Source organism: Halichoerus grypus, chromosome 2, assembly GCF_964656455.1.
Source record: "Halichoerus grypus chromosome 2, mHalGry1.hap1.1, whole genome shotgun sequence".
NCBI classification, from domain to species: domain Eukaryota; kingdom Metazoa; phylum Chordata; class Mammalia; order Carnivora; family Phocidae; genus Halichoerus; species Halichoerus grypus.
In genome coordinates, this window is record NC_135713.1 from 111,959,832 (window position 1) to 111,975,128 (window position 15,297).

A 15,297-nucleotide genomic window follows, 5' to 3' on the forward strand; every position below is an offset into this window, starting at 1 on the left:
AAGCATTTGACAAAGTACAGCATCCTTTCTTGAACAAAACTCTTCAGAGTATAGGGATTGAGGGTACATACCTCAATATCATAAAAGCCATGTATGAAAAACCCACAGCGAATATCATTGTCAATGGGGAAAAACTGAGAGCTTTCCCACTAAGGTCAGGAACACGGCAGGGATGTCCACTATCACCACTGCTATTCAACATAGTATTAGAAGTCCTAGCCACAGCAATCAGACAACAAAAAGAAATCAAAGGCATCCAAATCGGCAAAGAAGAAGTCAAACTCTCACTCTTTGCAGATGATATGATACTTTATGTGGAAAACCCAAAAGACTCCACCCCAAAACTGCTAGAACTCATACAGGAATTCAGTAAAGTGGCAGGATATAAAATCAATGCACAGAATTCAGTGGCATTCCTATTCACCAACAAGACAGAAGAAAGAGAAATTAAGGAGTTGATCCCATTGACAATTGCACCCAAAACCATAAGATACCTAGGAATAAATCTAACCAAAGAGGCAAAGAATCTATACTCAGAAAACTATAGAATACTCATGAAAGAAATTGAGGAAGGCACAAAGAAATGGAAAAACGTTCCATGCTCATGGACTGGAAGAACAAATATTGTGAAGATGTCAATGCTACCCAGAATAATCTACACATTTAATGCAATCCCCATCAAAATACCATCCACTTTTTTCAAAGAAATGGAACAAATAATCCTAAAATTTGTATGGAACCAGAAAAGACCCCGAATAGCCAGAGGAATGTTGAAAAAGAAAAGCAAAGCTGGTGACATCACAATTCCGGACTTCAAGCTCTAGTACAAAGCTGTAATCATCAAGACAGTATGGTACTGGCACAAAAACAGACACATAGATCAATGGAACAGAACAGAGCCCAGAAATGGACCCTCAACTCTATGGTCAACTAATCTTCGACAAAGCAGGAAACAATGTCCAATGGAAAAAAGACAGTCTCTTCAACACATGGTATTGGGAAAATGGGACAGCCACATGCAGAAGAATGAAACCGGACCATTTCCTTACACCAAACACAAAAATAGACTCAAAATGGTTGAAAGACCTCAATGTGAGACAGGAGTCCATCAAAATCCTAAAGGAGAACACAGGCAGCAACCTCTTCGACCTCAGCCGCAGTAACTTCTTCCTAGAAACATCGCCAAAGGCAAGGGAAGCAAGAGCAAGAGCAAAAATGAACTATTGGGACTTCATCAAGATAAAAAGCTTTTGCACAGCTAAAGAAACAGTCAAAAAAACCGGAAGACAACCGACAGAATGGGAGAAGATATTTGCAAATGACATATCAGATAAAGGGCTAGTATCCAAAATCTATAAAGAACTTATGAAACTCAACACCCAAAGAACAAATGATCCAATCAAGAAATGGGCAGAAGACATGAACAGACATTTTTCCAAAGAAGACACCCAAATGGCCAACAGACACATGAAAAAGTGCTCAACATCGCTTGGCATCAGGGAAATCCAAATCAAAACCTCAATGAGATATCACCTCACACCAGTCAGAATGGCTAAAATTAACAAGTCAGGAAATGACAGATGTTGGCGGGGATGCAGAGAAAGGGGAACCCGCCTACACTGTTGGTGGGAATGCAAGCTGGTGCAGCCACTCTGGAAAACAATACGGAGGTTCCTCAAAAAGCTGAAAACAGAGCTACCATATGATCCAGCAATTGCACTACTGAGTATTTAACCCCAAGGATACAAATGTAGGGATCCGAAGGGGTATGTGCACCCCGATGTTTATAGCAGCAATGTCCACAATAGCCAAACTGTGGAAAGAGCCAAGATGTCCATCGACAAATGAATGGATAGAGAAGATGTGGTATATATATACAATGGAATATTATGCAGCCATCAAAAGGAATGAAGTCTTGCCATTTGCAACAACATGGATGGAATTGGAGGGTATTATGCTGAGTGAAATAAGTCAATCAGAGAAAAACATGTATCATATGACCTCACTGATATGAGGAATTCTTAATCTCAGGAAACAAACTGAGGGTTGCTGGAGTGGGGGGTGGGGTGGGAGGCATGCGGTGGCTGGGTGATAAGACACTGGGGAGGGTATATGCTATGGTGAGTGCTGTGAATTGTGTAAGACTGTTGAATCATAGACCTGTACCTCTGAAACAAATATTGTATGTTAAAAAAAAAAAGAAGAAGATAGCAGGAGGGGAAGAATGAAGGTGGGGAAATCGGAGGGGGAGACGAACCATGAGAGACTATGGACTCTGAGAAACAAACTGAGGGTTCTAGAGGGGAGTGGGGTGGGGGGATGGGTTAGCCTGGTGACGGGTATTAAAGAGGGCATGTTCTGCATGGAGCACTGGGTGTTAGACACAAACAATGAATCATGGAACACTACATCAAAAACTAATGATGTAATGTATGGTGATTAACATAATAAAAAAAATCATATTTGAAGAAAAAAAAAAAAAGATGCTCAGTGTCACTAATCGTCAGGAAAATGCAAATCAAAACCACAATGAAATATCACTACCCACCTCTAAGAATGCCTAGTATCACAAAGATAAGAAGTAAGTGTTGGTAAGGATGTGGAGAAAAGGGAACCCTCATGCGCTGTTGTTGAGAATGTAAATGGGTACAGCCACTGTGGAAAACAATGTGGCAGCTCCTCAAAAATTAGCAATAGAAATATTATATGATCCAATAATTCCACTTCTGGGTATCAACCCTAAAAAAATGAATACACTAATTTGAAAAGATATATGCACCCTATGTTTATCGCAGCATTATATACAACACCCAAGATATAAAAGCAATCTGTCCATTAATAGATGCATGGATAAAGAATAGAATACGTGTTACACACACACACACACACACACACAGTAATATTACTCAGACATAAAAAAGAATGAAATCTTGTCATGTGCAACAATATGGATGGATGCAAATCTTGCCATGTGCATGCAACATGGTTATTATGTTAAAAGCGAGAGAGGGAACACAAGCAGGGGGAGTGGGAGAGGGAGAAGCAGGCTTCCCACAGAGCGGGGAGCCCAATGCGGGGCTCAATCCCAGGACCCTACGATCATGACCTGAGCAAAGGCAGACGCTTAACGACTGAGCCACCCAGGTGCCCCTTTTTGAGCATTTCTAGTATATATAAATGTTGGTCGCTGTGTTGCACCCCTCAGATTAATATAATATTATATGTCAACTATGCTTCAACTAAAATTCTGTTAAAAGCACATGTAAATTAAATGGTTGCAACTTAGGAAACTTATGCAGGGTTTTTAATTATCAAATTACTGCTTCAGTATTTCATAGGAATGTAATAAACAGCATGGATGATGTAAAACTGCAAAGTTATTTCATCACAAAAATGATAAAACATCATTATAGTTCAAGTAAAATTCAACTTCATGTGAAAATTTATATTATTAAATTCTCTTTATCTTTCACTTCATTATTTACCTGACCACAATCTGATAATAGAAACAGAGCTTTAATCTCATTAATCACCCTTCTGATATTTTAGATGGCTTTAACATACCTTTAAAAGCCTTGAAATCTTCCCACTTAGAAATCAAGATAGTATGTTCATTATAATCATACTCAGGAAATCTAGTGATTATAAATAATTCAAAAAGTATTTGAAATCTGAAGATGAAAAATAAAGTGCAAACCTGCATCTCTCCTTTCTCATCAGGTTTAGCTGGTTTTGCAGCCTCAGTAGCTGAATTTTTCAGACTTTCTTTGCTACAGCGCAGGAGTACTTCAACTACATATAAAGGATCCAGTTCACCAGAATTAGGCTAGAAGAAAATAAGATAAAAGAAGCTCATTATTAAATACTGGCCCACAAATTTTAAGTTGCATTGGTACAGGGACTATGTTCTCAGCATTTAGCATTATGAATGGCACATACTCCACAGTAAATGTTTATTTCATGAAATGAAGGCTGTCCTTCATCCTTCAACATGCTCCACTGGATGAGAAAACATAGAAATTACTTGATACTTATGAATTCAGATGAGATTGTGTGTGTGTGTGTTCAGGGTGGTATGGCTATAGACTTGATACTTATGAATTTAAATAGTATGAGCTGTCCTCCCTCTGCCCATTTCCCTGCTCACACTCTCTCTAAAATAAATCTTAAAAAAAAATAGTATGAGTCATTAATTGACATAAAATGCCATTTTAAGTTTCCAATGATTAGTTTATAATTTTAATATTATAATAGAATTAGAAAAAGAAACCATAAGAAATCAACAGTTTCAGAAAATAAAACTGTATCTTCAAATTATCCTAATTAAACAACATGAAAATTATACTGAACGTAGATTACTTTATTGCCTAGTACACTGGCACCTCTATAATGTGGTTTTATATAATTTTATTTAAAAACTTTTGTCTTTTATATTCTCTAATAAAAATATGATTCTCAAGATCCAAGGATTAATTACATCTGTAATTTATGATAATTTGCTTAACAGCAGTATCTTTCAAATAGCAAAAAGATTTTTTCTTTGGTCTTTTTAATTCAATTATTTGAGTGATCCTTTTGCATAAAATAGATAAAAGGAAAGTTATGTTGATTGAGGAGCGAACATGCCAAAGAATTAACTGCTTGGTATCCCCTAGGCACAGTTACTGTTCAAAACTGAAAAACTTTCGAGAAATGACAAACTCATACCTACGATCTATTTCTGCACTAAACTACCAATCGCTTAACAAATACGTTTCCAAATACAAACCAAAAATACAACCATAATTATCTTAAATTATTGAATTCAAATTTCTGAATACATAAGCTCCATTCCTCAAAACCCAGTGTTTTTCTCCACATACTTTTTTTCCCCCAAAATATGGTTATTTTAAAATAAGTTTCATCAAAACATTCTTCATTTTGGTATAGACACAAACCAAAGCTGAATAGTATTTTCAATTAAGTCTGTAGCTGCAAAGATTATGTATTTACGTAAAGCTTAGTCAATATAAAATGATTTTATAAAACAATGAGCTAAGAAGTTATGACCCAACTGTTAATCTTCCAGGAGACAAAAGACTGTAGGGAGAATCAATGACTGTTATCTTTGCTTCCAGAGGGGAAAAATCCCTCTGTGTAAGATACATTCCAGTTTGATGAATGAATTAACTCCAAAGTGTTAGGTGACGAGTATTTAAACAAAACTAATCTACGATTTATGAACAATCTGTAATGTATCTAGATAATCTAAAACTGTCTTGTTGGGTTTAGTTCCAATTCTATAGACTTTATTTTTAAATTTAATATTCTTCCTCTGTAAGCTAAAACAATCAAAGAAGTGACCATTGGAACTCAAGTATATCTATGTAAAGCTACCAAAATCACTCACATTACAGAGATATCCTTAAGTGTTACTATGGGAGCACACTTCAAAGACTCTGTATTGAGGCATTAAGTGGAAATTTGCTGTTAAAAATATTTCTTAAAGATTATAAAATAATTCGGGGTGCCCACGGGGCTCAGTTGATTAAGCATCTGACTTGATTTTGGCTCAAGTCATGATTTCAGAGTTGGGCTCTGTGCTGAGCGTGAGGCCTGCTTAAGACTCTCTCTCCCTCTCCCTTTGTCCCTCCCCCTGCTTGCATGCTTTCTATCAAAAAGAAAAAAAAAAAAAAGATTGTAAAATCGTTCTCACTGAACTACTTCTAAGCTCTACACTGTGGTAAAGGTGGATCAACAATGTCATCCTTCACATAAGAAAATAGTTACTAAATATTCTAGTTGGCTTAATGATTGTCTTAGTATAAATTCTTTTAATTTTTACACCTATGTCCTTATTTTTAACTTCCTAAACATATAATTGAACTTTCTTTTTCCTAACTTTTCATTCCTTTTAAAATGTGGCCAATTCCATATTATAAGTGGAAATTATCAGATTAAAATATAATTTTGATGAAAATTTCAAGTTTGTAGAATGTAAAGAAACAATATAAAATAAATATTGACAATCACATTTTGATCTCTTTAAAATGCTTCAGATATCTTCTTCCTTAGTGTGTATTTTTCCTGTCTCTACACCAAACCCTATTAACCACAAAAATCTCTGTATTAGTATTCTGGCCTAGATTACAAAATCAATAAAAAAAGTATTTCATGTTTTTAGTGAACAAATGTAAGCAACTCAGTGGAGAAATCAGTTTCACCACCAATTTAAGCAGAAAAAAAAAGTGAAATGTGTTCTTCTCTATTCCCCATTTCATTATTTGCCTAAAAGAATTCTCATCAGCTGGCACTACTTTTATACATGGATTAAGGACCAAGAGAGGTAAATCACTTAAAAACTTGTTCACTATGTATGTGTGTGCAAATGTAATTATAATTATGTTAGGTATAATTTTTCTCCCTTAAAAATATAAAACCTGAGATCAATTACCAGCATGATAGCATGAGTAGCGCATCACACACCCAGCTCCCTAGCAGACTTGAGAAAGTTCTAAAAAACCAACCATGTAAAGTCTCTGGAAATGGTTCTAAGGGCACATAGCAAGTGAAGAAACATCTATTCAAGAAAGTCCACAAAATTCATTAGGAAAACATAAGTCTGATATCTAAACCAAGATCACTCCCACCTCATTTCTCCTAGCTCAGCAAGACAAAAACTGCAGACTAGTGAAGCAAAAACACAGTAGGGCTCCCTCTCCCTGCAGCTCTTAGTCGGAGGGCAATCTTTCCAGAAGGCATAGGATGGCAGCATTTCTTATCCTGCTCCCACCCACTAATAAGCAAAAGTTCTGGGCAAGTGAGGCTGAGTGGTGGGGACACCCTTCTTCTGCCCAGCCACCAATGGTTGGCCAGAGACTCTATCTTAGGTGTGGTACTGCTAAGAATACTGGGGCCTCAACTGCCCTTGTTTACCCTGCCTTTAAGGCACTGCTGTCATGCTGGGAGAGGCGAGCTATAAAGACCTGATGCTTAGGGCACCTGGGTCTCTCAGTTGGTTAAGCATCCTACTCTTGATTTCAGCTCAGGTCATGATCTCAGGGTCCTGGGATTAAGCCCTACGTGGCGCTCCCCACTCAGCAGGGGTCTGCTGGTCTCCCTCTCTCAGCCCCCCCCATACATGCTAAGTAAATAAAATCTTAAAAAAAAAAAAAAAAAAGATTTGAGGATACTGCCTCCATGCTTCATGTAGTCCACAGGTCCTAATGTCACTCAAAAGGAAGAAGGTTATGAGTGGAGGTGCAACAGACTTCACTCAATCGAGCTAATGACTAAACTAATAAACAAGCAAATAACAACGTACCTGTGTGAGGGGAGGGAAGGAGGGACCAGTTCCAAGAGTACTACAATATACTATTTAAAATGCCCAATTTCAAAGAAAAAACTGTAAGACATGAACAGAAAAGTATGATTCCAGACCTAAGTACCAGAAAAAAGCAGGTAACAGAAGAAAATGCCTGTGAGAGTGACCAGATACTGGATTAAACAAAGACTTAAATGAAGCCAGTATAAATATTTTCAAACAACTAAGGGAATCATAATTAAAGAAGTGAAGGAAGGTAAAATAACAATGTCATATCAAACAGAGAATAGCAATAAAGAGATAGATGTGATAAAAACCACCAAAAAGGAAATTCTTGAATTCATAAGTACAAGTATGCCTGAAATGAAAGAAATCACTAGAGGGGCTCAAGAGATCTGAAGGAGCAGAAGAAAGCAGCAGCACATCTGTACATAGCCTGATAGATTACATAACCCAAAAAATGGGGAATAAAAAAGGAGACAATGAACAGAACCTCAGACAAATGTAGCATACCAATAAGTACAATAATATACCCATAATGTGAGTACCAGGAGAAGACAGAAAGAGATGAAAAAATATCTGATGAAATAATGGCTGAAAATGTCCCAAATTAACTGAAAAATATTAATCTACATACTCGGGAAATTCAATGGACTCCAAGTAAAATAAATATAAAGAGATGAGCAGAGACACATCATAATAAAAATGCAGAAAGCCAAAACAAAGGAGAGAATCTTGAAATCAGCAAGAGGAAAAAAAAAAAAAAAAGACTCCTCTCTTACAGGGGACCACAATAAGATTAACAGCAGAAACTTCTCAGCAAAAACAATGGAGACCAGAAGGCAGTGGATTGGCATATTCACAGAAAAACACTTGTTAACCAAGAATCTATAAATCCACCAAAGTTATCTTTCAAAAACAGATATTCCCAGATAAAAACAGAATTTGTTGCTAGCAGAACCCACTTTATAAAAAATACGAGAAATTCTTGAGGCTGAAAGCAAGTGATACTAGACATTAATCTGAATCTACATGAATAAACAGAGCACTGGTAAAGGTAATTATGTAACTATAAAAGACAGTATAAAAATTATTTCTTTTTCTACTAAATGATTTAAAAATGAAATAATACATATATATTGAATTGTTAAGTCTGCAACATATAGGAATGTAGTATATTTTCCAATAATGGCACAAAGGAGGTGGGTAGGAGCAAAGTTGTACTGAGCTAAGGCAAAAACTCCAGATGGTAACCTGAATCCATAGGATCCAATAAAATAAACCAGGAATGATAATGAGATTAATACACAAAAGCTATAAATACTTGCTCTTTCTTCTCTAAGCTTCTTTATAAATCATAAAATCATATTAAGTAATAATTATAGCACGTATTGTTGGGTTTGTAACATAGATTATATGACAAAAAGAGGGAAAATGGAACAAATGTATATGGGAATAATGTCTCTACATCTCATTGGAATTCAGTATAAATCTGAAACTTATTCTATTAAGTTAACATGGAAATACTGGATATGAAAGGCCCTAACAACCACTAAGAAAATAACAAAAAATAGAGATGTAGAGAAAAAAATATAAAAAGTAGAGAAAGAAATCATTAAAATAAACTGAAAAAAAAAAAAAGCTGAAATGTTATGTTAGAACATAAGCACTCAATGCAAAAGAAAGCAGTAAAGGAAGACTAGAAAAACAAAAGAAATGAAACTATAGAAAACAAAAAGCACAATGACAGCCACAAATTCAACGATATCAATAACACTAAATGTGAATAGATTAACCAACTGATTAAGGAACCCTAAAAAGAGGCAGAGATTTTTCAGACTGAATTAAAAAAGATCCAACTATGCGGTCTATAGGAGACACACTTTAATTGACAGAAATGAAGGGAGAAACAGAAATTCAAAAATAATAGTTGAGTCTTCAATACCTTACTTTAATGCATAGAACGAATAGACAAAAGATCTGCAAGAAAAGAAACAGAAGACTTGAACAACACCATAAACGAACCGGACCTAACAGACATCTATAGAATATCTCACCCAAAACAGAATATATATTCTTCTCAACTGCATATAAACATTCTGCAGGATAGACCATATGTCAGGCCATTAAACAAATTTCAATAAATTCAAAAGGACTGAAATAATGCCAATTATTTCTCAAACAAGAAAGGAATGACATTAGAAATCAAAAACAGAAATTTGGGAATTCCATGAATATATGGAAATTAACGCACTCCTAAATAGCCAGCGGGTCAAAGAAGAAATCAAAAGAGAAATTAGAAAATACTTGGAAGTAAATGAAAATGAAGAAAAATATACCAAAACTTATGGGATGCAGATAAACTATTACCCTGGAGGGGAATTTACAGGCATAAATGCCTGTATTAAACTGGAAGAAAGATTTCAAATTAATAACCTGACCTCTTACCTTAAGACAATAAAAAAAGAACAGAAAACTAAAACTGAAGCTAGCAGATATAAGAATTAACAAAAATGGAGCAGAAATTAATGAAATTGAAAAATAGAAAAATCAATGAAACCAAAAGCTGGTTCTTTGAGATCAACAAAATTGACATTTAGCTAGATGAAAGATTCAAATTATTAGAATGAGAAATGAAGGAGGGGACATTTACTAACCACCTTCTGGAAATAAAAAGGATTATAAATTAATATCATGAACAATTATATACAAGTAAATTAGGTAACTTAGATGAAATGGACTAATTTCTAAGAAAGCAAATCATTGAAATTGACCCAAGAAGAAATAAACAATCTGAACAGACCCTATAAAACTGACTTAATAATCATAAACTACACTCAAAGAAAAGCCCAGGCCCAGGTGTTCTCACTGCCAAAGTCTTCCAATTAAAAAAAAATTAATACCATTTCTTCAAAAACTTGTCAAAAAACAGAAGAGAAGGGGAACACTTCCAAATTCATTATGAGGCCAGCACTAACCTGTTAACCAAACCCAGACAAAAACATCCCAAGAAAACTATAGACTGGTATCTCCTCTGAATGTAAATGCAAAAGTCTTCTGCAATATACTAGCAAAATGAATCCAGCAACAAATAAAATGAATAATGCAGCATGACCAAGTGGGATTTATCCAGGAATCCAAAGTTGATTTAACATTTAAAAATCAATTAACCTAATATACCACATCAGAATAAATGCCAAATGGAATTAAAAACAATTACATGATTATCTGAATAGGTACATAAAAAGCATTTGACAAAATACAACAATCTTTCATAACAAAAATACTCAACAAATTATGAATAGAAAGAAACTTCCTCAAACTTGGTAAAGGACACTTAAAAACCCAGAGCTAACATCATTCATAACGGATAAACACTGGATGTTTCCCCCCTAAATTTGGAAAAAGACTAGGATATCTGCTCTCATCAGCTCTATTAATATTGTACTTGAGGTTTTAACCATAACAAGTAGGCAAAAAAAGAACTAAAATGCATCCACATTAAAAAGGGAGAAAACCATCTCTATTTGCAGATACAACATGGTCTTGTATACAGAAAAAAAGTATAAAATTTATACTTGAAAAACAATAAATTACCAAATAAGAATATCTAAATAAGGGGCGCCTGGGTGGCTCAGCCGGTTAAGCAACCGACTCCTGATTTCAGCGAGGGTCATGAATGATCTCAGGGTTGTGAAATGGAGCCCCATGTCCAGCTCCTCACTCAGCGGGGAGTATGCTCTGCCTCCCACCCCAAGCTTGCGTGCGCTCTCTCTCAATAAATCTTTAAAAAAAAAAAAAAAAGTCTGTAAATATGAGGGAAAACATGCTGTGTTCATGACTGAAAGACTCAATTATGTTAAGACAGCAATATTCTTCAAGCTGATACACAGATTCAGTGTAAGCCCTCTCAGAATTCCAGCTGACTTCTTTGTAAACACTGACAAGCAGATAATCAAATTCATATGAAACTGTAAGGATCCCAGAATAGCCAAAACAATCTTGAAAAGAAGAACAAAGCTGGAGAACTCATAAATCTATTTTTTTTGAAACTTAATTACAAAGATATGGTAAATGAAGACCATATGGTACCAGCACTGGGATGGACACAGAGGTCAATGGAATGGAACTGAAAGTCTAGAAATAAAGTCTACGATCTTCTGAGTTTTGACGAGGATGACATGATCATTTAATGAGGAAAGAGTTCTCCAGTAACCAGGGCTAGGACAAGAATGAAGCTGGACCCTTATACCACATACAAAAATTAACTGAAGGGGCGCCTGGGTGGCTCAGTCGTTAAGCGTCTGCCTTCGGCTCAGGTCATGATCTCAGGGTCCTGGGATCGAGCCCCGCATCGGGCTCCCTGCTCAGCGGGAAGCCTGCTTCTCTCTCTCCCACTCCCCCTGCTTGTGTTCCCTCTCTCGCTGTGTCTCTCTCTGTCAAATAAATAAATAAAATCTTTAAAAAAAAAAAAATTAACTGAAAATGGATCAGGGACCTAAATATAATAGGTAAAACTATAAAACTCTTAGAAGAGCGGCTGGCATTGTCGGGTGTCGGTGTCTTGGCATCTGGGTGACTCGACGTGATTGCATCCAGTGTCCTTGCATTCGCTAACAGGTCAAAATGCAGATCTTCGTGAAGACCCTAACTGGCAAGACCATCAACCTGGAGGTGGAGCCCAGTGACACCATCGAAAATGTGAAGGCCAAGATCCAAGATAAAGAGGGCATCCCCCCTGACCAGCAGAGGCTCATTTTTGCAGGCAAGCAGCTGGAAGATGGCCGCACTCTTTCTGATTATAACATCCAGAAAGAGTCGACCCTGCACCTGGTTCTGCACCTGAGGGGTGGCATGCAGATCTTCGTGAAGACCCTAACCGGCAAGACCATCACCCTGGAGGTGGAGCCCAGTGACACCATTGAAAATGTGAAGGCGAATATCCAATATAAAGAGGGCATCCCCCCTGACCAGCAGAGGCTTATCTTTGCCAGCAAGCAGATGGAAGATGGCCGCACTCTTTCTGATTACAATATCCAGAAAGAGTCAACTCTCCACCTGGTTCTCCATCTGAGGGGTGGCTGTTAATTCTTCAGTCTTGAATTCATAGTGCCCAATGATGGCACTGCTCTGCACTACAGCCATTTGCCCCAATTTAAGTTTAGAAATTACCAGTTTCAGTAATAGCTGAATCACTGGTTTTCTCAATAGCTGTTCAAAATGTTAATGAAAGTTTCATTGCATGGTAGCATAAAAAAAAAAAGTCTTAGAAGAAAACACAGAGGTAAATCTTCATGACCTTGATGTTGGCAGTTAATTTTTATATATGACATCAAAACCATGAGTAACAAGGAAAAAAAAAGATTTAATTTGAATTACATCAAAATTAAAAACTTGTGCTTCAAAGGACACTGTTAAGAAAGTAAAAATAATCCACAAAATGGGAGATAAATATCTGGAAATCAAATATCATAAAGAACTCATATAACTTAGTAATAAAATGACAACTCAATTTGAATGTGGGTGGGCAAAAGAGCTGAAAACACCTCTCCAAAGAATATACAAATGGCCAATAAGCACATAAAAAGATCCTTGGCAATATTAGTCATCAGGGAAATACAAATCAAGACCACAATGAGACACCACTATATACTGAGTGTAATCAAAAAGTCAGATATTAAGTGTTGGTGAGAATGTGAAGAAATAAAAACCATCATACATTGTTAATGGGAATGCGAAATGGTGCAGCCACTTTAGAAAACAACGTGGCAGTTCTTTAAATGGTTATACAGTATCCACAGGATCCAGCAATTTCACTCCCAAGAGAAATGAAAACTATGTCCACATAAAAACTCAGACATCGATGTTTATAGGGGCATTATTCATAATAGCCCAGAGGTAGAAACAATCCAAATGTCTATCAACTCATGAATGGATAAACAAAATGTCATGTATCTGTACAATGGAATGCTATTCAATCACAAAAAAGAACAAAGTGCTAATATACACAACATGCTTAAACCCTGGAAACATGCTAAGAAGCCAGTCGCAAAACACCATATCACAATTCAATTTTATGAAATATTCAGAATAGGCAATCTATAGAGAGTAGATTAGTAGCTGTTCAGGATTGAGGGTATGGGAGCACAGGGTGGAATGACAAAAGTTTCCTTTTCCTTCTGAGAGGATGAAAATGTTCTAAAATCGATTGTGGTGATGGTGAATTTACTAAAAGTCACTGACTAAACAGTACAGTATATAAATAATATCTCAGTAAAACTGTTGAAAAAACAAACATATAAGTAATGTAAAACCTACAGTGAAAGAAATATATAGCACTTCAGTACACTACAAGTAAAAATATTCTGCCCTAGCAATATTCTCTTAGATATAGACAAGTTATGGAATGAGTAAACTGGCAAAGGCTTTTCCACCATGGGTTATATAAGGATGAATGGAACCACAACATTTAGCATTTACGGCCACACTTTTCATTGTACACGAAAAACAGAACTTAATAGCTGTCAGAAGTTTAAATGAAGACTATCCTTTCAAGTTCTTCTCAAGGAAGATCATACCTATGTTACTAATAATTATTCCAAAAGAAAATAGTGTGTGTCTTTGGAAGGGAGAAGAGGTAGGCAAGCATTTTATAGTTTTCCCATGGCTAAAGGTGGTGAAATAGAAAATATAAAAGCCTGTAAGTCATATCTGAGTTCTAGTCAGGCTCAAAGGAATACCACCCATGCAATCTTCGTCAAGGTTAAAATTCCAAGCTTTACTTCATTGTATATTTAAAATAAGGTGGTGGGGGAGGGAACACACAGAATGAGAGGCAAACTTTATCCAGTTTAATACTGTTGGCTCAATACAGCCAACTTTTCACATACCTAAGTTTGAAATCTTATCATCACTACAGCTCCCCCCAACTTCCCAACAAGACTGTCCATTCTAGTTCTTCAGTATCCTCCATCTGAACCCTTATTCTATTACCATCTTCCTTCCAACTCACCCAAAAAGAGTTAAGTCTCCTTAATTGACAAACTTGTATCTACTATGCTATCTCTTTCAATATCCTTCAAACACTGTCAATACAGTAACTTCTGATCAGATCAATCTCTTCCTCAAAAATAAACAGATTAAAAAAGCAAACAACCAAACTAAACCCAAGCAAACCAATCAACCAACTAATCTTCGAACACCTACCAGTGCTTTCACATGTTTAGATACCTAGACTGAATATACTCAAATCTGTATTTTAACCATTTTCTGTGATTAACTTCAATTATTTCTAAAAGATTTCACTTTTTACCTGAAATGTTCTGGGCCTGCTGCATATCGCTGCTCCTCCAGCAGTAAATTTCCATCAAATGAATGCTACTCATTCTCCAAGGTTCCTTTAAAAATTTTAAATTATCTTCCTAATTAGATGCCATCTCTAATAGCTCAGACATAATTTCTTCCTCCTCTGTGCTCCAAATGCACTTTACTTATATCTTTACTAAAGTATTTATACTATTCTGCCTTTTATTTTCATTATCTGCTTTCTGCTATTCATCAAATGAGTAAGCACAGAGATTTTGTGTCTGTGGTCAATGAACGCTTATTAAATTGGGATCAAATGAGATAACAAGTGTGACAATACTTAAAAAACAAATCTTATAATTACTAATGAAGATGGTAATGTATCAAAATAGTAGTAACAAACTAAATATCCTTAAGAAGTTCCTCAGTGGGATTAATCACAGATCATTCACCAAAACAGCCATCACAAACCTATGAAATTTTATTTATTTGAGAGAGAGCATAAGCAGAAGAGGGGCAGAGGGAGAGAGGGAAGCAGAATCCCCAGAGCAGGGAGCCTGATGCGGGGCTTGAACTCAAGACCCTGAGATCATGACCTGAGCTGAAGGCAGATGCTGAACCGAATGTACCACCCAGGTGCCCCCAAACCTATGAACTTGGTTCTCCCAACAAATGGCTTCATTATCTCT

At 36.2% G+C, this 15,297-nt stretch overlaps 2 protein-coding genes across 2 annotated transcripts in view; one reads left to right on the forward strand and one right to left on the reverse strand.

Annotated features, from left to right (window-relative positions):
• Positions 1-15,297, reverse strand: part of MTREX (Mtr4 exosome RNA helicase) — a 114,619-nt gene that overhangs the window by 42,167 nt on the left and 57,155 nt on the right. The window contains exon 19 of the mRNA XM_036065696.2: positions 3,698-3,826. Coding sequence (XP_035921589.1) covers positions 3,698-3,826 — 129 coding nt within the window. The remainder of the gene's footprint in view (positions 1-3,697; positions 3,827-15,297) is intronic.
• LOC144381133 (polyubiquitin) lies at positions 11,846-12,531 on the forward strand. The gene has a single exon (XM_078067317.1). The coding sequence runs from the start codon at positions 11,930-11,932 to the stop codon at positions 12,389-12,391; it is 462 nt and encodes a 153-aa protein (XP_077923443.1). The 5' UTR covers positions 11,846-11,929; the 3' UTR covers positions 12,392-12,531.